Source organism: Pteropus vampyrus, unplaced genomic scaffold (genome assembly GCF_000151845.1).
Source record: "Pteropus vampyrus isolate Shadow unplaced genomic scaffold, Pvam_2.0 Scaffold131, whole genome shotgun sequence".
In the NCBI taxonomy this organism is placed as follows: domain Eukaryota; kingdom Metazoa; phylum Chordata; class Mammalia; order Chiroptera; family Pteropodidae; genus Pteropus; species Pteropus vampyrus.
The window spans coordinates 2,651,634-2,675,689 of NW_011888912.1; the positions used below are offsets into that span (position 1 = coordinate 2,651,634).

General features: G+C 56.0%; 1 protein-coding gene and 1 pseudogene across 5 annotated transcripts in view; one reads left to right on the forward strand and one right to left on the reverse strand.

Moving 5' to 3' along the window:
• Positions 1 to 249: 249 nt before the first annotated feature.
• KDM5B (lysine demethylase 5B) overlaps positions 250 to 24,056 on the reverse strand; it is a 50,067-nt gene continuing 26,260 nt past the window's right edge. For 2 of the 5 annotated variants that reach the window (XM_011367286.2, XM_023534747.1), the window contains exons 8-27: positions 22,988 to 23,146; positions 22,444 to 22,563; positions 20,813 to 20,971; positions 19,791 to 19,972; positions 18,432 to 18,594; positions 16,393 to 16,512; positions 15,282 to 15,476; positions 13,794 to 13,975; positions 13,522 to 13,646; positions 12,644 to 12,794; positions 12,416 to 12,530; positions 11,598 to 11,953; positions 10,513 to 10,651; positions 9,939 to 10,118; positions 9,211 to 9,369; positions 5,142 to 5,624; positions 3,560 to 3,671; positions 2,767 to 2,921; positions 1,460 to 1,801; positions 813 to 950 (exon numbers count right to left, since the gene is read on the reverse strand). In XM_011367286.2, the coding sequence (XP_011365588.1) occupies positions 813 to 950; positions 1,460 to 1,801; positions 2,767 to 2,921; positions 3,560 to 3,671; positions 5,142 to 5,624; positions 9,211 to 9,369; positions 9,939 to 10,118; positions 10,513 to 10,651; positions 11,598 to 11,953; positions 12,416 to 12,530; positions 12,644 to 12,794; positions 13,522 to 13,646; positions 13,794 to 13,975; positions 15,282 to 15,476; positions 16,393 to 16,512; positions 18,432 to 18,594; positions 19,791 to 19,972; positions 20,813 to 20,971; positions 22,444 to 22,563; positions 22,988 to 23,146 (3,735 nt within the window). Of the gene's footprint in view, positions 951 to 1,459; positions 1,802 to 2,766; positions 2,922 to 3,559; positions 3,672 to 5,141; positions 5,625 to 9,210; positions 9,370 to 9,938; positions 10,119 to 10,512; positions 10,652 to 11,597; positions 11,954 to 12,415; positions 12,531 to 12,643; positions 12,795 to 13,521; positions 13,647 to 13,793; positions 13,976 to 15,281; positions 15,477 to 16,392; positions 16,513 to 18,431; positions 18,595 to 19,790; positions 19,973 to 20,812; positions 20,972 to 22,443; positions 22,564 to 22,987; positions 23,147 to 24,056 lie in introns of all 5 variants that reach the window. The other 3 variants (XM_023534745.1, XM_023534746.1, XM_023534744.1) reach the window with 3 other exon arrangements.
• On the forward strand, positions 3,731 to 3,849 carry LOC111744303 (annotated as a pseudogene).

Consider the following 24,056-nt stretch of genomic DNA (forward strand, 5'->3'; position numbering starts at 1 on the left):
TCTGGTGGCTCTAAATAACCAGCATTTTGTTTTCTATTAGGACCAAGGATTTATTCACAGTGTGAACCACAACACTTGATACAGGCTACCAAAAACACAGGAAAGGGCAGACGGGCCAGGGAGAAAGCCAGCCACAGCCGCGGCGAGCACTCCAACCAGGCCTCCCCTACGCCACCAGCTCACCGGCGACGCGCGAGACCAGACGCCTGTGTTCTGCACACCGCCCGATGCTGAAGCACCAACACACTGTTTGGAAGTTTGTTCTGTTTTAATTCCAGCCACTGAAACCAACATAGAAGTTATTGCTTAGATAAATAAACCTAGTCTACGAGGAAAAAGAAAAGTGGGTAAAGAAAAACAAAACCCCCAAACGTGAAAAACTTAAGTTCCCCAATATGGTAACAGAGTAAACAAGAGAGAAATTCCTCAAATGAGGATTTACTGGAATTTCTGGTGCCCTCTGGGCACTGAAACTGAGTTGGACTCGTGAGCCGGCAAATCCCAGACAGAGGCCGGAGTTAATGCTGGACGCGAGAAGCCGCGGGCTCTGGGGTCGTGCAGACCGCGGGGCCCCGCGAGTCACATTCCAAACCTTGACCACCACAAACAGCTCGTAAGGAAAAAAATACAAAAGGTGTCAAAAATTTTTTTAGTTGTTTTTTCTTTTTTTCAAAGAGTTCTGGAAAAACGATCCATCGGGAATAGAAATAGCACCGTTTACAGGCTGGTCTGGCCCAGTCCTGCAGCTCTGCTGAGACACTGAGACAAGCTCGGCTGGGGTCCGGAAGGACAGTGAGGGGTCGGTCTGGGGGTCACTTCCGGCTCGGTGCGTCCCTCACAGTGCAGCGCACACAGACGTAGTCCTCCTTCTCCGCCATCTCTGGAGAAACACCAACACAGACCTGATGAAACCACTGGTTGCAGCTGCCATCACACTGGACCCAGTCCACCTGGTTACAAAGAGCAGGGAGACGGGGTTTTCAGAGGAAAGCGGGATTCGAAACTGGGCAGGCCGGCCGCCAGACACTCAGGCCGCCTGCCACTGACGGCCACTGTCCCAGCACTGGGATCTCTGGCACAGCAGCCAAGCCAAATGCGTGGAGCTGGCCCGCCAGTCAAAGCAACGCGTCAAAACCGTCCTTCGAGGCGCGACTGCTTTGGGGTGGAGACAGCGCCGCCCTGCGGTAAGCAGCGGGCACTACAGCGGCATCCCTCCCACCTTCTTAGCGCCGGCCGTGGACGCTGGAGCAGCAGGAAAAGGAGAAAAGGGAAGAGTAAGAGTTTCTTCAAGAAAGGGGAGAAGACCCAGGCGCGAGGCGGGAGAAGTGGGGGGGTGGGGGGGCGCGAGCAGCCTTCAGATCAGCTCAGAGCAGGAAGCAGAGCGCGCAGAGGCGAGGCCTAGCTCACGGGGCTCCTGAGTTAGGGGACGTGCGTCCTCCACGGCCCAAATCTCACTGACCTCGTCGCCTTCTGGCTGCAGGCAGCTCACGGCCGGGCAGATGGCCTCCTCCGCCTCAGAGTCCTCCTGCTCGGAGCAGGACGTGTCCGAGGGCGGGGGGTGCGTGCCGCCGGTGGTGCGGGCCGGCTCACAGCCACGCGTCGGCTCACAGCCACGCGTGCTCTCCGACAGGACAGCGTCCGTGGCCTCGGGGCGGCTCCGTCTGACTTTCTTCCTCCTGGGGGCCCGCGTTTTTCTCACACGATCCCATCGCTCGCTGGCGTGGCCGTCCCTCTCCAGGCGTCGCTTCAGCTTCCTCTCCAGGCTGCTGACCCCGTCCCGCTTCCCGCGGCAGCAGTCCTGCTGGGGGGACGGCGGGCAGACTCAGGGCCAGCCTCCGGTCTGCCTGGGGCTGACCCCAGCGAGGCTGAGCGCTAGCCCGGCCGTGTGGGGAGCCAGCCGAGCCCCACCGACCTGGAAAAACACTGCTCAACGCCACCCTTGCTGCCGCTCACGTCCTCTGGCACAACCACGCCCCCTGCCAGGCTGTCAAAGGGAAATGTGAGCGCTGGGCCCCGCCCCCGGGCAGCTGAGCAGCACCAGGAGGCGCCTGCCGCTTCTTCCCCAGTCTCTGAGGGGCAGACTGGCCACTGCCTGGTTTCAGCCCAGGTATTTACGTTTGGCCTTTGACCTGCAAACTTCTGAAGATCGAGTTCACAGCTCCCTTCCTCATGGACACACGCTCGCCCCTGACAGGCGGGGTACATCAGCTGGCCACAGTCGGCCACAGAGACAACGGGGTGCCACGCTGTTCGGCATCGTAGGAACAGTGACCCTGCCCTTGGGCTCTGCTGAGAGTCTCCCGTCCTCACGGCTGCAGGCGGCCAGGTCATGCACGGGTAGAGGCAGCAGAGTTTTCCCAATGCCGAGAAACAGGGCGCTCTAGAGTGTCCCCTTCAAGTCGGCTCCACCCAGATCCCCCGGCAGCCGTCTTGTTAGGGTCAGGAGTCACAGCACTTGTTACACGGCAACTCCGAGAATTAATTTGGTTTTTGAAAGTGTCATCCCAAAAGGCCTCCCCAGGTCTAACTGCATTTTCATCCCTACACTGTTTCTCTTAACAGAAAAGAAAGATCCTGCTTCTAGCCATCGTCACACAGGGACAGTCGGAAGCACCTTAGCCACAGCAACTGGGGAAACAGGACCGAAAGCCAGGCCGTGCGCCCAGAGGTGTCCAGCACCTGCCTGCCCGATGGCAGCCTGAGAATGGGGACCAGGGCAGTGAGGCTCACAGTTCCCACCCCACCGGCGCGGCATCCCCGACTTGCCTTCTCGCCGCTGGGCCTGGCCGGCGAGTTCTGCTCCGTCCGCGGAGAGGGGCTGGGCCTGGCCAGCAGAGTCCGGTAGAGCTCGTGGACCTCGGGGAGGGACACCTGGAGCAGGTGTGCTTCCATCAGCAGCTCGTTCACTTCGGCGCGGACACCTACCAAAGACCAGACGGGTCACGGAGCTGCCGGCCTGACACGCACGCCGGCGCCGCCAGCAGCCTCGCTCCCAGTGACGCTCGGTTGAAGCCTGGTTCACCTCGTGCACCTGAAGTCGCAGTGCAAGAGCCCAAGCCGGACCTTCCGGTCCTCTGCTGACCAGGGAAGGGCTGGCCCCACACTGCACGCTGGGGGAGTGCACCTCCACCCCGCAGCCCAGGGTGTGGGCCGCTGGGATGGTGACAAGGCACAAATAGGGCCTCGGGACTCCAGGCGCAGCTTCAGGCGGAACCCCTGGGGCGGTCGTTTACAGGCAAGGACCAGAGAGAACACAGGTGCCAAGGGGGTGTACTCCGAGGAAGCCCCACAAGTCTAAGTAACGGTGTAACGAGGGAGCCTGCAGCTTGGCCTCTGCCACTCAGCTGGCAGGGGACTGACCTTCAACCCCAAGAGCCACGGCTACACAGACCTCCCGCCCACGAACCTGCAAACGTGGCCCCTCTCTGCCTTGCGAACACATGGCAACCTGTTCCCTACATTCGAGAAAGCCCTTTCTAACGGTACCGATCCCCCGTAACAAAAATCTGCTGCAGGCTGCCGCCCGGCCCTCGAGAGAGAAGCAGGATAAAGCACGAACCGTGGAGGGGGACGCAGCTCCGCCCGGCAGCGAAGGGGGAGAGTGCCAACGAGGTCCTGCTGTCCCGGCCGTCGGGCAAGGGAGGAGATGCTGTGCCAGGAGGCGGAGGCGCCTGACAGAGAGAACAGCGCACAGTGAGGGCTTGTCTCGCATCAAAACTCGCCCACCGTCGTCCGCGGCCGGGCCACCCTGCGGAAGCCCGAGCCCGTCTGATCTCAGAAGCTACGCAGGGTCGGGTCTGGTTAGTACTTGGATGGGAGACCGCCTGGGAAAACCAGGTGCTGTAGACGTAAAAAATAAAATAAATAAGGGACTGTAAGCTGACAAGGTCCTTATAATCTGTGAGGTCAACCAACGGAGGCCTCACCTAAAAAAAAAAACCAAAAAACAAAACTCCCGCCAGCCCAAAGGAAGTGGCTGCAGTTAGCAAGCACAAGCAGAAAGAGACTTGACTTCTCCAGCTGGGAGACCTGGCCGCATCGACTCTGGTCTGAGCCCCACTCCTCCGGCACAGAGGAGACAGCACCACTGGCAAATGAGCCATTTTCTCTGCCAGAGAACAGATCACACGGCCTTTCATTCCGTCCGTGATTCTCCTCACAGAGGTGAACACAGGGACGCAGACAGCACCCTGAAGAGTCGGCTGAGGAGCTGCCAGGCATCACTCATGTCCACCGTCCCACGTTTGTGCTCACTCAAGGAGCAGGAGAAACACTCCTCGGCCCCCCACGCAGCAGACGATGACAGCAGTGCCCCTTCGCTGCAAGGAAGGGACAAAGCCCAGCACGTCCTATGTGAAGAAACGTCTCCACTGCAGGCACCCAGATGGCCACACCTCACCTACGCAGCAGGACTTAACGGACCGCCTGCTAAGTGCCAGGCATTGTGTTTCAGGAGCCTGGGAAGAAACTTCGAAACGAGGACAGAAACACGACAGACCGAGTTCTTGTCCTCTGACCTGCGGGCCGTAGGGCCCACCAGACCCCGGTGTCTGTGCCCTGGGGAGCACGAGGAACCTGGGACTGGCCCGCTGCAGGAGTCGCTGTGAAGTCCTGAGGCGCCAGGGGACCTCGGGGGGAGGGACCGGGTGGAGCTGCCCTCCCGACTGCACTTTCTCCCGTCGCCATGTTCTCCTCCTGCGGTCATCTCCCCCAGGGGACAGGACTGTCCACCCCGGACGGGCCCCCTGCCTTTCTTCCCTCTGTGGCCATGGAGGACGCAGACACTTCAAACCTGTCATTCCTCACAGGGCAGTGACAGGCCACCGGCACCTCGCTCTCCTGCTCGGTGACTCACGTGAGCGAGTGACATAGAGGGAGGCGCGAGGCAGACACGAGCAAACGTTAAAACCCACGCACCGGGGTGAACGTGTCTGGGTGCATACGCGCCCATGGAGAACGGCACGAGCGGCCGAGAGACGAGCCAGCCCCGGCCACCGCGCAGAGGCGAGACCACACGGCAGGCCACGTGGGCGCTGGTGGCGCAGGGGGGCAGCAGGACCAGCAGCACAGCAACAGGCTCCGCCAGGAGAGGGGACAGAGCGAAGCGGATCCCGCAACCAGCAGCGAAGGCTCAGGCTCACCTTGCTGTCCGACGCCTGTCCCGCGGAGGCCTGCCCCCGGCTCTGTGGCCGGCCCGGGCCCCCGCGGTCGTGCGCAGGCCGGAGGCCCCCCGACGCCAGCAGCTGCTGGGCTCTGTGCTGCCAGCTCACGGTCCGCTCGATCACGTACCGCAGCGCGTCGCCCTCGGGCAGGCGCACGCGGATGCGCTGCAGGGAGGCCAGCAGCGGCAGCACCCTCTCCAGCGGGGGCTTCTCCGACCGCCGACAGTGGGGACAGAGCCAGACCCGCGGGCCGTGCGGAGCGCTGGGGGCCGCCACGCAGCCCGTGTGGAAAGCGTCCCTGCAGAGCTCGCACTGCACCATCGGGGCGGCGGGGGCCTTGTGGCACAGGCAGACCCGCGTCTCCGTGTCCGGGCTGGGCGCCAGCAGCTTGCCCTCATTGGCCAGCCTCAGGGCCCGCAGGGCTTCCATCTCCCGGAGGCGCGCTTCCCCGAGGGCCGCCATCTGCAAAGGAGTGAAGGGTGAGGACAGCGTCACAGGGACTCGCCTGCTCCCGGGCTCCGGAGAAGGCACCCTGCACCCACACCCTGGCTCTGCCCACCGAGCGTGCGCGTGACCCTGGGCGACACGTCCCACCGTGGCTGGGGTCCCACGGGGGTGGCGTGGCTCTGGGCCACCGCTCCGGTGCCTGGACAGATGCGTGACTGGACGCAGCCTGCCTGGCACACAGCGAACTCCGAGCCTGAGCACTTGTTCGTGCTCCGCTTCGACTCCAGCCTCCGGTTTGCTCACCGCCCGGGAAGCTCATCCAGGCCCCTCACGCTCTGTTTTCCACATTCGCTGACTTCCAAGTTCCTCCATCTGTTTTCAGACTAACATTAGCTTTTGTGTTCTTCTAAAAAGGTACTTCAGACGGAAAAGTCCCCCAGACACCACCACACAGGAGGCCACATCTCTTACTGTCTCTGACGCTAAGACCACATACGTGTGCTACACACAGCAACTGCAGATAATGACACCGGACCCCTTATGGAAAACGAACAGAAACCACTTCAGCAGACCCTGCACACAGGCGCGGCACCGACGTGCGGTCACCGGGGCAGAGACCCAGGCGCGTGGCCCTCCCTCCCCTCTCTCAGGACGAGTGCCGAGCCCCAGGCCCGAGCTGAGCTCAGGTGTCCTGCACGGTCAGCTTGAGGACACGCGCAGCAAATCAATGTCACAGGGGAAGCGGCAGTGACCCCAACACTCTTAAGCAGCATTTATGAGCTGTCTGCGAGTGGGGCCTGGACACAGGGCACCCCGGCACGGATGAGAAGTCCGGGCACATGGAGACTTCACACATCTTGGAGTGGAAGCGGCGTCTAAAGGTGACGAATTCAGAGCACGAGCTCCGGCAGGCAGCCACTACCCCCTCGAACGTGGCAGCAGTGGCCTCGACCACGGGCAGGACCGCCAGTCCTCCTCCCGCATGCCACGGACAAAGGACCGAGTGACGGGGAAGCACAGACCCCTAGGAACAAACCCACGGGCCGCAGGAGTGGCTCCTCCCCCAAGCTCTGCTCCCCGGCCCTTAAAATGTGAATGCCTGGTGGGAGGATGGGGAACAGGACGGGGTCCAATGTGCGGTGACAAAGAAAGCTAACTATGGGAGATGGGGACACAGTGCAATACGTATATGCCTCACTGCTAAAAAATAAACAGGTACAACGCGACTGTGTCACGGTTAAGTCATTTCCAGTCATCACATCTGCCCGCCATCAGGTCCATCGTGACCCTGCAAGTTAAGGCCTCCTGAACCCTCCATTCTGTCTTTCCGGATGGAGAAGAAAACGTATGAATGATCAGGGAAGAAACAGAAAGACTGAGAAGCAAATCAGGTGACAAAAACCTCTGGTGTATCGAAACTTGTCCGCCTGTTCCTGTAAACAGAACACATACAGGCAGACGCGTGGGCTAGTGACAGGTGACACGGGGCCTGCCCACTGGCTCGACCGGAAGAACAGCGCCTGCTCGTGCAGAGTCCCCTGTGGAGGCGACAGGAACGTGCGCTTCTTTCAGTGAGGGGGCCCCAGTCCAGACACCAAGTTCAAAATGCAGAGTCGCCACAGAAACGAGGCAGAAACCGCGGAAGCAGCACCTTAAAGACGCCAGTTTGATACTCAGGCAGCAGACGCAAACTAGAACCTGTCCGACCACACAAATGTGCCCCCAAAAAGGCCGTGTCAGCACACAGCACACCCCGGCAGGCCCACGCCACTCCCCGCAGAGGCCAGGCAGCCATACAGGAAGAGGCCGGGCGGCAGGGCTGGTGTGGGACTCTGGCGGGCGCGGTGCCCTGTGCACTTTCAAGCACCCAGGTGGCTTCATCTGACCAATGAGCTTCTGCACAGTGGAGGGAACTGATGGGTGAAAAGGCAGCGCCCTGGACCGGGGGATGCTGGCAGACACGGAGAGGCAGCCAGACCTCGGTCAAGACCGCCACACGTGAGGCGAGCCCAGGACCACCACAGAGGATGTCACAGCTAACACCCAGAACAAGAGAGGTACCCTACCGGACCGGCCGCGTCTCGAGCCTTGGCGGGCAGAAGAACGACTGCAAAGGATGTGTGGCCACACCAACAACCTGCACCCCGAGAAGGTCAGACGAAGCTCCTCCGCCGCGTCCTTGGCACGCAGGGGGGCCTCCTTCCCAAGCCCTGGGCCCTCGGGCCTCCATAAAGCCTTCCTGTTGTTGACTGGAGCAGTATAAAGAGGAGACACACACAGACGACTCACAGGTGCACGGAAAGGTACCAAACATCACTCGTCGTCGGAAACACAGACCTAACAGGTACCACCTTGCACCTCTCAGAACGGCTATCAGAAAGACACGAAATGACAAGAGGTGGCAAGGACGCAGAGGAAAGGGAACCCTCGGGCACTGCCGGGGGGATGGGGAACTGGTGCAGCCGCTATGAAAATGATACGGAGCTTCCTCCAAAGATGGAAAACAGAACCACCCCACGATCCACCAATTCCACTTCTAGGCATTTACCTGAAGGAAACAAAACACCCTAACTCAAAAAAACATCCGCACCCCACGTTCGCTGCGGCGTTACTTACGACAGCGAGACGTGGAAACCACCTAAGTGTCCACCGATGGAAGACGGACAAAGAAAACGTGGCACGCGTCCACGACGGGACAGTGCTCAGCCGCGACAAGACCCTGCCTGCCACGTGCAGCCACAGGATGGACCCTGAGGGCACCGCGCCGAGGGCAGAGCGTCCGACCGAGAAAGCGGCGGTGCGAGCTCCCTTGCGTGCGGAGCGTGAAAGAGCGGACCCCAAACGCGGAGGCACAGAGGACGGACGGACTGGTGGCTGCCAGAGGCGGGCGGGGGTGTGCGCGGGGGTGGGGTGGGGGAGGCAGATGCCCACGGTGAAGCCCCCAGACCCGGGTGTGATGCACGGGGCGGGGCTGCGGCTGACACGAAAGTCCTGTGTATCCGAAAGCTGCTGGGGAAGTGGGTGGATCTCAACGGCCCCCAGAAGGCGACACGTCTGTAACCACGTGGGGCGGGGGCGTTAACCAGACTCACCGTGGTGATCGCTTCACACCGAACACGGACATCGAATCAGTGTCACACCCCCGACGCTAACGCACGGGTTACACGTCAGTTACAGCTCAATTCAAAAAATTATTTTAAGCATCCAAACCACAAGCTACCTCCTCTGTCCCGACACTAAGCTCCCGGACATCGGCTGGACACTGCCTTATCTTGAAGACGGCGTCGTCTCGGGAGCCACGCTGACTGCTGAATGCAGACCAGACCTGAGGTCCGGTCCACGCGCCTGCTACTCTTAAGTCGGCCAGCACCCCTGGACCAGGCCGAAGGCACTGGCCGGGACCACTACTAGGAGGCCCGCCCTCAATCCGCTGCATCTTTCATTGAAAAAAAGTTTTACATCCGACAATTTTCAGAAAGTCTTTTTTCGTAAAACTGAGGACTGTGAAAATCATTTTCTGCCTGCCTTCCCGACACTCCTGTAACCAAGGCGGGGTCAGACCCACCCGCCCGACCAGAGCGGGTGAGCAGCCCTCACGCACCGCGGCGGTCGGCTCCTTGCTCTCGGCCAGGACCCGCTCCAAGTCGCTCAGGCTCTCCGGCCGACCGCTTCTCTTCCTTCCGCTCGGCAAGGGCTCCTTCAGCTTCCTCTGCTTCCTCTTCGATCCCAAAAGGCCGATGTCGCATCGAGGACACAGCACCTAAAGCGGGACACGGCACAGCCACTGGTGAAGCAGACCTCAGGCCCAAGCAGTGGGCAGGACGGGAATTTCATACTGCGTGCCCCGGAAACCTCTCCTCTGCGAGGGCAGGACGCAAGGGGGAGAGGGACCCGCACAGGAGACCGACTCCGACGCCAGGTGCAACTGCGCAAGTAGGAACGTGGTCTGGGCTGCTGCAGGCATCACACGTACCCGCAGCAGCTTCCAGAAGCACACGACGTGCCAAATGCATCATTCCCCAAGGGTGAGTTGCCATGTTCACTGGGGCACGGGGCTGAGCACGGCCAAGGCCAAAAGCCCCAGCAAAGCCCAGCCCGTGGAGCTGCGACAGTGACAGTTCTTGCTAAGCACAACATGCTACACCCCGGGGTACCCAGAAGACATGGGAAGGCTGTTTCACTAGAAGCTCACGAGAATCTCCCTGGCTCTGCTCAAAAAAGTAACTCACAGAACACAGACCAATCACGGTACCACCTTGGTGCGTGAGGGACTGCGTGTTCACGGAGCTTGGCGATTAGGGTTTTGTGACGGGCTGGCTGCAAACTCACCTCTAAAAGCGAGTACGGAGAATTCTCCGTCAAAAACGTATTAGCAGCACATTCTCTCCAAGCCTGAACCTCAGCCACCAGCGACTCCAGTCTCGGTAAGGGACTCAGATGCACGGGGATGCATCGGCCTCGCGTCACAAGCTCTACGAGTGTGTCTAATACCAGCACACGTCCGCCAACCTAAGAAATCAGGAAAAATCAGACCTCGCGGGCCACACAACCGTGTACCTGAAGTTCCGCATCTGCCACTCTCGAGTGCCCAAACTCCCAGCCACTGACAAGCTGACCAGAGGCAGCCGTACAGATCGAAGACGAGACGTGATGTCTCGCTCAGCTTCACTTCTCTCTCTAATCCCCAGTTCATGTGTCCTGGGAGGCCTTACGCATCTGCACCAACTGGTCGCAACGACCATGGGCAAGTTCATCTAACTGCGGCAGAGCAGGGTCAGTAGTCCGATCCAGCCAAAACCCTGAGTCTGCGCAGTGAGATCCCATCTGTTGCCCTTGACAACCTGCCGACCGCTGCTCCCCGCAGACGCAGGCACGCACACACGCGGGGACGTCGCTGACCCACCTGCAGGGCCTCCACGTCCCTCAGCCAGTCCCTGGCTTTCTGCACCGCGTCCTTCAGGGCCGCCCCGTTGGGCAGATAGGCGGGGATCTCCTCCACCTCCTTGACCGCCGCGGCGAGGCTGCTCAGCGAGTGCCGGGGCCTGGGACAGGGAACCGGGAGAGCGACTCAGCACTCTGCACGAGTGCTTTTTCTCGTGGGTTCCCAAACCAGAAAAATCACGTCACAGGAAACTCAGTACGGCAGATAACTTTTTGAAATGGCAATAACCTTCTAGATCTCAAGTTAACCAGTTTCCAATGGCTGTGCGGGGCTTACGAGCATCTGAGAGAAAGCAGACGGCCCAGGGAAGCCTCTGTCCTACTCACGCCTCACTTCACACTGGCATAACCACGGGCTCCCATCCGCGGTTTACTCTGTTAAACTGGGCACGCTGACAAGGCACACACGGTGTCAGTAAGAAAAGTAAAATTCTCTAGGGTACCGACATACCAAAAGCACAGCACGAAAACTCTTGGCACTCTGCTCAGTGACCGGTTTTAGGATCATAAAGACTGTGTGCAACGCAGATTATTTCCTCGTGCTTTATGTGGTCGACTGGACCAATGGGGATCGGACAGCAAGATTAGGGAGGGGCGGGTACCCCTCAGATGGCTGCCTGCGCCCCGTGCCACCTCTCAAGCACAGACAAGGTGCCCTCGACCCCCAAGCAGTGCCGTGGATGGGCAGCCAGGCTCGTGTCACGGAAGAGAGTGTGTCGGCACATGTGTCTCTCTCTCTTAAGACTCCCTGGGGTCTCGCATTCCCTAACTGGGGTGAAACGGTTCCACTCATTTGTACATTTTTTTCTTCTCTCAAAGATGGCATTGTCAAGAAAACTCCAGAAAAGGCGCGTCCACTCGAATCATTCATGTTACCAGTAAAGGAAGAAAAAATTAACGTTCTCTTGCCCGACTTCCCAGTATCTGAGCTACCTCTCCACGTGCTGCACACGCACAGCGGCAGCTTCGGAGGGCCTGTTGCGGGCCGAGGCGGTGATGACGTGACGTCCGCGTCCCCCCCCGGGCCGGGCTGCCAACTGCCCTCACCTGGCTCTCAGGAGGCTCCGGGCTCTGTCGTCCCAGTGCTCAGACACCGTCAGCAGCTCCTGCAGCCGGGCCATGGCCTTCTCCACCGCTGAACGCGGGGCCAGCCCCACGCCGAGGTCGATGAGGCGTCTCATGGCATCGAGCGTGAGGGAGCCGGGGTCCAGGCAGGCTTGCTGCACCTCCTCCAGCCAGCGGGCCTGCTCCAGACGGGTGCGCAGCTCGGCAAGCTGCGGAAGTTCGACATCAAATTCGAAGCTGACGTCCAGCACGGCTTGCAGCTCAGCAGCACTGGGCATCTCCTCTGAGAGCAGCTTCTGGCTCTGCTGCTCAAAGTCCTCCACACGACTCAAGAGCCCCTACGAACGAGGGGGCACCAAAACAGCGTTCTCAGTGACTGGCTTCTTTCATACTTAGAACCCTCCACGCACATTCAACGTGACCCTGTCCCGGCTCACTCGATTCTAGCAACGACACGGATGCAGCAAGACGTAAGCCAGCTGACAGTTGAAACCAGTGACGCAGCACAACCTTACACCTGGCGCAAGGAACAGCTGGTGGTCACGTCTGACTTACAAATTCCCCACGTTCTCTCTCCTTCGTACACCTGCTGCGATCTCTTCATACGCACACCCACACACCGTTCACCGTGTTACCACCTGCTACGATCTCTTCATACGCACACCCACACACCATTCACCGTGTCACCGAAGACGTTTGTGAGTCAACGTGCAAACGGAAAACAAGTTCCTCACGTCAACGGAACGTATTCACAAAACCCGGGGTTGCTGCGCGGCTCTCTCACGCACACCTGCAGGTACCTTCAGCAGCGGCGTCTGAGTGAGGACGCAGGGGAGGGCGTGCAGCTGCGTCACAAACTGCCGGAGCTCACTCACTGTCAGCTGATTGGGGGACTTGCCTCCACCGGACCGGTACCTGCGGAGACAGGGCCGGGGAAGCTTCGGCAGCCTGCACGCCGGGGGCCCAGATGGCGGGACAGCGGCCGCCTCGCGCAGCCCAGAGGCCCCGCCTCAGCCAGAGCCACACACCTGGTCTGCCGTTTCCCAGTGAGCAGCTGCTGGGCCACCGAGGCGCACTTCTCTGCGTCCTGCGTGACGAGGCGAAGGTGACGCAGAAGATCGTTGTCTGGGAATTTCTTCACTTCAGATTCTTCGATTAAAGCCTTAAAGCTGCCAAGGCCTGAAAAAAAGGAGAAGTCGAGTCTCCTGCGACGTCTGCTCCCACGGGGAAGAAGGGCAGTAGCGGTGCACGGAGGAGTCGGCGCCTGTGCCTGGGTGGGGCTGAGGGTGGCGTCTGCAGCGAGGGCCCAGAGCTGCCCTTCAGCACCAAAGCGTTTGAGATACAAACAACTACGCGTCAGAACAAAGCAAACACAGGTTCTTACTGTGCCCTGCCATTGGCGGGCCACTCCAGCGTGCTCAGAGAGGGCAGTGGCCAGTTGGGCCGCAGAAAGGAATGCAGGTGGGAAGACTCAGGACGGGAACCGGTGGCTTTTGAAGGTAGTGGCGAGGGACAGAGACTCTGACTTCGATTAGAGGAATGAGTGACAAACCAGCACTTCAGACCCCTCACCTAACACGTGCTGTTGCGAGATCTAGTTTAAAAAGGGGTTTTACGGTTCCACGTAAAACGTGAAATACTTGTTGTTTCAGAGACGGAGAGGGGTAAAGGTTGCTCTGCCTCCTACAATGCGATCTGCGAAGCACACGACCGTGCACGATTCCCACATCGCGACTTCGCTCTGCGTAAGGCGCCCGCCTCATGTGCTCCCTTCGAACCTTCCCCGCTGGCGCTCCGCAAGGCTGGCTGCAGAGGCCTGACCAGGACGGCGGAGCTGATGGATGTGGCGTCGTCACAACCGGTCCCCATTCGCCCAACCCCGCGTCACGCTGTCTACACCACGTACTTTTCTTCTTGTTGATCTTTGCCTCCAAAGCTTCATTCACATTCAAGGCCCATTCGTTGTAAGATTCTGCGCGAAGCTTCAGGGCGTTCATCATGGGGTAGAGGTCGTCCAGGGTATACCTGTACCTGGACACAGGACAGCAGACTTAGCTCTGAGACATGTGGCTTTGGGGAAAAGCAGATGTTTTACACTCAGTATTTCAGCCTTGCACAGGACATCACTGAAGATTTACTGCCTCCCACAGGAGGAAAAAAATCGCTGTCCCCACTCACCGCAGCTTGTATTTATGCGGAGGACAGGGACACAGCTCTCCCACGTGATGCAGGCACACAAGCAGGCCCGGCTGGCAGGAGCAGGAGACGGCGGACATGAAGCACGTTGTTTTGCATTTTACACACTGACGCTCGTCATCTGGCAACAGCTCAAAATCCATTCTCTCCGAGTCAATTACTCCCTAGAATGAGGCATACTTCAGGACCGCCAGCCCGCGACAAACATGCGAGAGTCAACGAAAGCCTGACCGGAACAGGGAGTACGGGGCCAGAGCCGTGTGGGGTCAAAGCACCAGTGACAGCAAATGTGGGGAGTCGAGTACCCCACTGGTCCAGGAGGACCCGGTGTTGGACAAGGTAGGCCCTGTTTGGCCGTTTTAATGTGAGAATGAAGAGAGTGACAAACAGCACTATTCGACTACTAAGATCATCTGTTTATTCTACTCCAAATTGGCCTTGTCCATATTCTGGGCATGAACGAGAGCAAAGGAAATGTATACACTTTCCGCCTCAGGAGAAATAGCACATAGGGCTTCAGAGCGACAGTGCCGGAGACTCCGTAAAGGGACAAAGAGAAGTAAAAGGAAGTGGAGAGACGGCCAGGCAGGCGGGGACTGAGAGGGCGGGCGGCGCTGGGCGGCCTAGGAGCCTTCGGCGTGAAGCCGCTTGGAGGAGGACTGTTACTGAAAGGCCGGACCATCTGTGCGACAGAGGCTGCCGTCGTGATAAAGCTGCTCTCAATGAAAGCGTCAAGAAAACGAAGCCCTGAACCAGGCAGTGCGAAAGGCCGCGTGAGCCACCGGGCGTCCGGAGCGCCCTCCCAGGACACGCCTCTCGTCACCGCGAGGCCAGGATTGCCCACTTTCCCCTCCTCTGGCACTGGGTCCAAAACCAGGCTTCAAAGCTGGAACCTGATGAAGTCAGTTTACGAACCATCAAGGTCCTCTGTTTTACTCTTTTTAGTCTGTATTTTAACATTTTGACCACGTGGATGGCTACATAGAAGAAAATCTTTGTGACTTTGGGTTAGGTAAAAGATTTCTTAAGAAAAGCACACAAAAGGCCCATAAAAGGAAAAACTTGATATATTGGACTTCATCAAAATAAAGACTTCTGCTGTTTGCGAGACACTGCTAAGCGAAGGACGGGCCAGCCACCAACTGGAAGAAAATCTTTGCAGAACACCTCTCGGAATAGGACTGTCCAGAACAAATAGAAATCTCACAGCGACCTAATGAAAAGGGGGCGAGGAAGAACACTTGAAGGGACACTTCACCCAGAGAACACGCACAGGCAGCAAATGACACGTAATTAGCCATTACAGAAACGGAAATTAAAACCACAAAGAGATATTAATATACATCTATCAGAATGGTCTTAAAAGAAATTAGACTAAGAAATGACTTCTTAAAACAACATTAAAGTGCGTAAGAACTTCACTACGTAAAAATACCGAACGACACACAACCAGGATTCCAGAAACCTCACCAATTTACGGGCAGTTTCTCTTAAAGCTTTCTCGTCCTCGATCATGATGGCCATGTCCTTCTGAACTGTTGAGGCCACTACAACGTCCAGTACGTCAGCCTTGGAAGCCATCTTGCAAATCATCTCATCATGGGAAAACACACAATAGCGGTGAAGCAGGCGGTAATGCTCCACGCACTGCCGGCCTAGTGGGAGCTGTGGCGAGAGAGACGGAGACAGATGGGAAACGTGTCTTCCTCTTTCCTGTCCCTAAAGACTTCTGACCCCCGGTACCGAATCACTAAAGGTCACATTCTGGGTCACACATATCGTCTATCTACTCTAAACGCAGATCCTAAGAGGCCTTGGGCCTTTTCCAATCTTTTGGCAGAGTTGGGGGAGGGAGAAGTGGCGCCTGGGGAAGGAGCTGTGACGGCAGATTATTAATACATTTCTCTAAGATCTGGCATATTAGGTGCCTTAGTTAAAAGCTGGTTTAAAAAACCTGATGTATTAATAATGCATTAGTGTCCACGGCAATGCAGAATCTAATTGAAAACGTGAATTTGAACATTTCCTGAAGCAACTGTGCTGGAATGGTGTCTGACCTAAATCAGGGGTCAACGATGCTCCAAAAACTGGGACAGAAAAACACCAGATTGTAATTCGTTAGATTTAACACCATACACTTAAACCAGACAGCTTTTAGGTAAATGAAAAGTAATATAAAAATGCCACTTCATAAACTGAAACCAAATGTGTCATTAAAAATTGCTGCATTCTAGTACAAATTCTCTTTCTTCGTTTTTGATGTTACCACAGAACTTGCTCTGTTGCGGACAGCTTAAATCAGTGCTACGTAAGGTCTAAGACGGACGCCGTCTGTTACCGGTTTGTGACGAGATACTGAGCTGTAGCCAAACGCAACTCGAGACTCCTTCGTCGAGTCTTGCTACAAAGCAAACACAAGCGTCCACAGAGCAAGCAGGGCACTGGACTACGGCATGGTGCAAGCGCCTCGTCTCACGGGTGGTCAACAACCTGCAGACAGCTGTCTGAGCAGCAACAGGCGTAAGCACCTACACATTCTACACAACTCTGCAGGAAAGGCTCGTAAGACATAATTCCGTACCCAGTCAACAGTGCAGAAGTTAACGGCCTCGGCAAAATTAAAGCCTTGATTGAAGCCACTGTGGTAGGCTCGTGGGAACGTAATCACAAACTCCCCAGCACACTGGTTCGTCCGGTAAACCTGAAGGAGAAAGAATTGGAAATTTTTAGTGACATTCTCGTGGAAGACAATCTGGACACAGACTATCAAATGAGTCTCCAGAAGGGGTAGCTTTCCGCCAATTAAAAGTGGGCCAGGGAAGACGACGACGACAAAGCACTATGGCAGAGGACACGCAGAGATACCACTTCCGTCCTCGTCCTCGCGAGACAGAGTGGCGCCCAGACTGGCAGGCTTGATTAACATCTGAAAAGGGAACGTGGCTCATGCTACATCCAGGGTCGGGGCACGTGTTTCTAAATGTGGCCACAGTGAAGGCTATCCCGCATCATTATACCAAAATGGGTCATCCACCAGTTAAAGAAATCCCACGCTACGTCAAGATTCTCATCCCACACAGAACTCTGCTTGGCTGGACCCCAAACTTACTTACCTGATCACACAATCCCCCTTTCCCATCACCCTCACCCCAAAACACCCTACACTGCTCTGGGTACAAACCCTCGACTGGACTTAACTTTCTCATAATAAAAATACCATCAGCGATTCTCCAAAACGCAACTCTCAGACCCACAGCATGAGCAATCACCTGAGACCCTGCTAGAAACGCGAATTCTCGAGCACACATGAACCAGCAGCACCAGCCACGTGCAAAACACACCCTCCGGGTTCTGACACACACACAGGCCAAGCCCACCTGCCAGCACAGCTCCGTCCCCAGGGGCCACTTCTCCCTCCCCCCAACTCTGCCAAACGTTACTCCCTACCAGAGCTTCGAGTCCTGGTTCAAATGTCATTTTGAGCCCTGATTCTCCAGAGTTGAGGGGTCAGCCTCCCACCTGACGCCACTGTCAAACCACACTGCCTTTCCCTTATCTACCTTTTCCACTAAAGACTGAGTCCTCAAATGCCTGAGCTCATCCATCTGTCCGTGCAGGGCCAGAACCCAACCCCATGTGCGTGGTTCACTCAGTTAGTAGGTCTGGCTTAGAGCAAGCTCCTTGTAACAAATCAGAAAGATCAGTTCATAGGGGCGGGGGGTGGAGGATGATGTCGATGTGAAAAATACCAACAGCGAGAAAGAAAAGGGTGGTCTTTTCTAAGCTGTGGCCATGATTATTTTACGATCTCTTAAAGAAAAGTCTTTTTGATCTGTCCCAATTTACTGGCCTATAAACCCAACCGGATAAAGTTTCGGTCAGAGCAAGATAAAAAATTCACTTTCTGTAGCGTTTACCCTCGATTTAACTAACTAGAACGGATGGGCTCTTCCACTCCATAGCACTCAATCTGGCCTCCCCGAACATCTTCAGAGTATCCTCCCAAAGAAAGCCCAGGTACACGTAAGTGTCACTGCACAGCAAGCTCAGAGGAAGGGTCACCAACAGCACCTTTCGGCTAGAATGGGAACCCTGAATTCCAAGCTCAAGACGCTAAATTACATTTATTCTCGAAACAAGATGGGGGGGTGGGGGTGGGGGTGGGGGAGAATAATGTCCCCAAGACCGCCAAGCACAGACTTCATTGATCATTCAAAACTAAGATCATGTGGACTGAGTAAGTTATTTTTTAAAGTAGGAACAGAATATGAAGAATTCTAACATTACAGTTTAGATCTCATATAGTAGAACCTAACTACCGCCACAGTAATTTATACTAACGTATTTACTATTTTTTTTTGTTCTGTTGCAGTGAAAGATTCAAATTATAAACAAAAGTCACAGCACAGAGAGAACCAAGCACTTGTTATTTGTAAAGTATGGCTGCTTAACCTTCAGTTATTAGCTGCGACAGGTTAGCTCGCAGTGTCTGAGGACCCCGTCCCACGGCTCAATGCAACATGGCACCAGGTTCCTACTCCACGTTATGTCAGGGAGAACACGCCACCAAACCACCTTCACGAACATGAGTCCCAGGGTGAAGCCTGACCGGGAACGTACAGGCACTTCGTGAGTCATCAGGGTGTTGGGGTTCATGATGGTCACCAGCTGATGGAGGAGGTCCGGCTGGGACACGAAGAGCTCCGGGGCCAGCCTCTTCATCACGCTCTCCAGCTGCTCAGCCGCATACCCTGGGACTCCATACCAGGTTTTGGGCTCACCCCTGGAAACGAGATTGTAAAAATAAATCTAAACTGACCTCAAAAAATATGTAAACATGAAACTCGGTAGCTTTTTCAAGCCACACACCATCAGCCTACAACATCGACACGGACAGAACGGCGACCTGGTCCCCACTCTTCAGACACTGCTTCGAGACGGCACGACACAGGGACGTTCAAGGTCAAGCGGCATCACGAGAAATGATCTGGAGGTGTCTAACACACTTCCCCTTCAAGCGCGAGGCCCCTCTCCTCCCTTGTCTGACCCTTTGGAAAATGCAGGTATCTAAAATTTCCTAGAATATGGGGTATCGTGTTCAGCCGAAGGATACGCGGGCACAATTCCCAAAGCAACTGCTGAGGGGAGGCCATTCTCTCCTGCCCTTTTCCCTGTCCATCCTGCCGGCCGAGTCCATCAAACGCGGGAAGGCAACCGGCACGTGTGAAGGGCTGTCACCCCTCAGACCACTGCACACTGTCCATCGATCCATCGATCCATCTGCACTGTCCCTGTGAGGCCGGGGAGCACCACCCTCGCGGTACAGCTGGGAGCGACTGCCCACGAGGCAGAACCGATGCTCCCTACACACGTGCCGACCCCCGTTCCCGCAGTGCGCCCTCAAATTCCTGGTGTAACGATTTCAGTGCGTCACAGATCTCCAAATATTTTTTTTTACTTAGAGAGCAAGGGAAATGGATGTGAAAAAAAATGACTTCGGCCGAAAAATTTAAAGTCTAAACATCTGCCCCCACCCCCCACCTCACACGCCAGGATGAGGCACTGTAACGTGTGCAGGGAGGCCAGGCCCTGGGGACACCGCGGCCCCTCCGCCCCGCTCCTCTTCCTAAGGGAGTCCGGGTTGCCACGGCCACCCAAGGGCTGGCCAAAAGGACAGCGAGGCTCAACGCCTTTCATCCTTCTGCAAGTAAAGGCTTCTTCGACAACTAGGTAAAAAAAGCTGCCTACCCTCTCCCCAGCAACACGTCACACTGAAAACAGTGCATGTGCAATTCAGGGGGTGCAGAGATTTCCCGGGAACCCTTAAGAACTGCTATCGTAACTGGTCAGGATGCCTGTTCCAACAGCGGCAACACATCTGACGGAGAAAGCAGCTCATCACTCTTCGTGACGGCTGGGCTCCGACACCTGGCTCCCAGCGCAGCCTGCGCACTAGCCAAGGCCCTAGGAGCTGCTCACCAGTGCAGGTAGTTGATGGAATAGCTCCAGTGGTCTTCGATGTGCCAACAGAAGGAAGAGAAGCACATCCCCACGTACAGCCAAGGGAGTTTCATGCCGCAGATGTCGGCAGTGATGTGGGCGAGGACAGACTGCTCCATCACCGGCATGTTGTTCAAATTCCAGCCGCTGTCGAGATATTCCTGAAAGCAAGGAGGCGGAAACAGTGCAAAGGTTTAGCCACGTCACACTGATATCTTAGAATTCTGACTGTTTCGAAAAGACAGACGAAAGGAGTCTCCTTCAAAACAGAACTGTGGGGGCAGGAGAAGCCGCTGTGCTGACCTCTTGGGTGCCACGGCTCGCTCTTGCCATTTTACACTTTATAAAAACGGGCTCACATCGTGTGAGAATTTGCCCCCCCCACCGCCCCCGCCTACATGAGGGACGGCAGACACGGGGCTCTCTGGGGACCTGTGCTGATGCCCCGTTCTTCTTCTGGTGCTAGGCACACGAGTGTACTCACTTTGTGAAAACCACCAAGCTATCCACATTGTGTACTTTTCCGCATACAAGTTAGATTTCAAAAAGTTTACCAAAAGACACCTGACTTCCTCCCAGGACAGGAACCAAAACCTTCCTAAGAGTTTGTATGAGGAAACTAAGGGCCTCAGGTATCAAAGTTCAGACATACAGAGGTCTGGGCCCAGTCCCTCGGTTTTCTTCAGGAGAAACCAAGTCAGAAAATCTGAAGGCCAAGGGGGGAAAGTCACTTTCTGATGTCGTCACAGTGCTGTGGCACAGCTGAGGCTAAAATTCTTCTGCAGTTTTTCCTACTTGTCTTGAAATCTTTAAAGACCCGGTGAGTAAGGACTGGACGAAGTACTGACAAATCACTTCGAGCCGACCAAAGAACAACTGGGCAAATGACTCAGGTCCGAGCTCCGTGTGCTCCGTGCAAGGCCGTTACTGACGCAGCACTGTGCCCGTGCGATCGAGGAGGTCCCCCCTTGGCACGCAGGCGCCCCCCAGCCGGAGCCCACCTCCTCCTCGGCGGACAGCCTCGTCTTCCCGTCGCGCACAGGGAAGCCGCTGCCGAACTCCTTCGAGGCGATGTCGGCTCCGTACTCTACTGTGACATCCTCGTCAATGGTGCTCACCAGTCGCCAGAATTCTTTCTCCACCAGCTCCGTAGGGACCATCTGAAAGCAAAGCGACGAGGAAGAGAAAACCTGGTATTTCCCAGACGCTCGCCGACAGCCCGTGCGCGGCCTGACTACCGAGGCTGAGTGACAGGACAGTGCCCTACGGAGCAAGGTGTCCCTGGCATTCCACAAGTGACTCCAGGTAGCTCAAACGTGAACACTGTTTTCTAAAAGGAATTTAATAACTAAGAGAGTAAGAACTGATCAGAAATTCGCATTTCTCCATCACAAACCTAATGACGACTACAGACGGGAGTCAAGGAAAGCGAACGCTGCCAGCAACGACTGGGGACGTTTTCTGTTTTGAGAAACGCGACACATAACTCGGCTGACTGCCGCACAGTAACAAGAGCTGGCTGCGTCTGAATGACGCTTTTCCTTTGAGATGCGTTTGAACACATGTCCGCGTCCGCCCTCTCACTCTGTCACTAGACCTGGCTGAGTGACGCAGGCGACCGTGCGGGAAGACAGTGCAGAATGTGAGCGAGAAAGCAGCCACTCTGCCAGTCACTCTGCAGCAGCCTGCACTGCTGCCAAGAGCCACCAGACCGAGGGTCTAGAATCTGTGGCTGAGCTGATGCGAGTCCAGAAGTGCGTCGCTTAACTGCCTGTCCCTCAGAGTCCAAAAAAAGCTGACCACAGGTGGGAGAGGTCATATACAAGTCCCCAAAACTGGTTAGGCAAACACATGGGTACATAACGTAACGCACAAGGCGTCAGAAGAACTTTAATGTCAAACGGAATCTAATTTGAATTTACAAACTCATTAAAAAAATACTTGAAGTCACTTAACAGCTAGCGTCAGCGACGGGAGAAGGAAACGGGTTCACTTCAATGCCGCGGGGGCGGGGGCGGGTCAAAGACACAGCGACCAGGGCGAGAAAAAATGGAGAGCCCTCTCATCGGAACGCAGCAACCAGCCCAAGAAAAAAAACCCACTTCAAAAAAGATCAACACGCAAGAAGCATCTGCAGTAGCGCCTCGTTAGTGGTGAGGAAAACACAGAATTATAGTAGAAAACCACCTAATTTTGGTGTGCTCATTTGCTGCGTCTCAGTGAGTAACAGGGCATTTAAAACGAACTCACCCCGCAGTGTAACCCTAACTTATGACAAACTAACAGTTCCTGAGCGTGTTCCCAACACCCGGCACACTGACTGGCACACGGGGCTCATTCGACACGTCATGTGACGTTTTCTTTGAACTCCGTCTACTGGGCTGAAAGGGTGGCCGAGAGTCCTTTACTGGTGTCACTGTTGCTGCTCACTCTGCGTGGCAAAGCCAATCTCTACAGAAACCGAATGGAAGACCGCGATGCATCTTAAAGTACGGTGGGATTTTGACACCGGCAAGCGAAGCTTTCGCTGTGCCCAGCGAGGACTAACAGAGGTAGGCGCCGACTCAAACCTGTCTCCAGACCTTTCTCCCAGTTACGAATGCCCCGGGTCAAGGCCTAGGCCTGCACGTACGTGGACCGGCATGTTGAAGTAGTCGGACTTGAAGGCGTCCGCCATCTCCCCGAAGGTGCGGAGGGTGTAGCCCCTGGCCGCCTGCTCGAAGCCAAACGCCTCCTGCGGCTTGCTGCACTCCTGCCAGGGAGGGGAGAAGCGTTTCCGTCTGAATGCGCATCACTTACACACGTGCAAAAAGCAAGTTACGTTACTTCCGTAGGAAAATGCCATTCATTTAAACAGAAAAAAGTCTGGGTGAATGCACAGCAAAATAAAGTGCTTATCCAAGGGTTAGGAAGTCGTCTTTCCATGTTTAAAGTCATTCAAGGAGCAGACAATGCTTTTATCAATAGAGAAATTTAAATGTGGCTGTTAAAATCTGTCCTGCCTCTCGGCTCCCTGCATGGCTGTGGCACTCCCGCCCATGGCCACCTCCTGTTCAGCCTCAGCCCGTTCTTCCAGGGGCCTCAGCATCCCCGACTGCCACGTCTCAAACCCAAAGGCAAAGCCAAGATTCTCCCGAAGGAAATTCTCTAATGCCACCTCTGCCGTTAATTCTCACCTGAGCCAAACACTTAGGACACCTCCAGTCTCCTTTGGGGACATCGTGGAGGGGTGGGATCAAGCAAAAGGTGTGGTAACTGTCATCACATCCATCACACAGGAGAAGCCGGTCCTCGTCACTGCCACTGCCACACAAGAGGCAGACATAGAGGTCCACCTGCAGCCATGGAAAATGGGTAGAGAACAAGGGGTTATGAGCTCCGACTTGACTTTGTGAAACCGTAAGGAAGCACTGGATCTGAGGCATGATGCAGCCTCTCCAGTCTTCAAATGCAAACGCCCGCCCCCAAGGGCACCGAGCGGAGACACACGCTCCGTGTGCCCCGTGACACATTTCTCAGCCCCAAACCACGTCCCCAAGCTTTCTCGAGAGGTTGTGTTCCAATTAAAGTTTGCTACTTAACATCCAGCTTTCAGTAGCTTAGAAGAATAGTAACGTGTTAGGTGATACCCTATCAGCCTACCCAAAAACAGAACTTGTAAAGGAAAAATTCAACGCTAAAAAAACCTGTTAATCAACCACATTACATTCGTACTTCATAGTCTAATTAAGGAGCTGTAGCTAAGAACTTCCCCAAATACACAGTGATGAAAACACACCACCATTACCCGTTAGGGGCTGACTGTGCCCCCCAGAATCCACGTGGAAGTCTTAACCCCAGGACCTCGGCCTAGGACTGTGGGTGGCCCTAGTCCAAGATGACTGGGGAGCTTGTGAGAAAAGTGGGGCAGGACACAGACACTTCAGAGGAAGCCACGGGAAGACCCAGGGAGAAGACGGACCCATCGACAGCCAGGGCGAGGCCTCTGCCCTCCACAACGGAGAGGGGACGCGTCCGCCGTTTAAACTGGCTGTGGCTCTGTGTCGAGGCGGCCACAGCAAACGAACGACAGGTGACGCGGAGACGGAGGGCGGAGGGCCCACGAAACCCACTGTCTCAGTCGTCCTGTTGCAGCAAATCAAGTCTGGGCTCTGCCACGTTCTGATCACGTTTTTGGTGGATGTGTGGGGATAATTATGAAGAAAACGTTTAACTGGAGTCATGTCAAACTCCAAGATGGAAGGC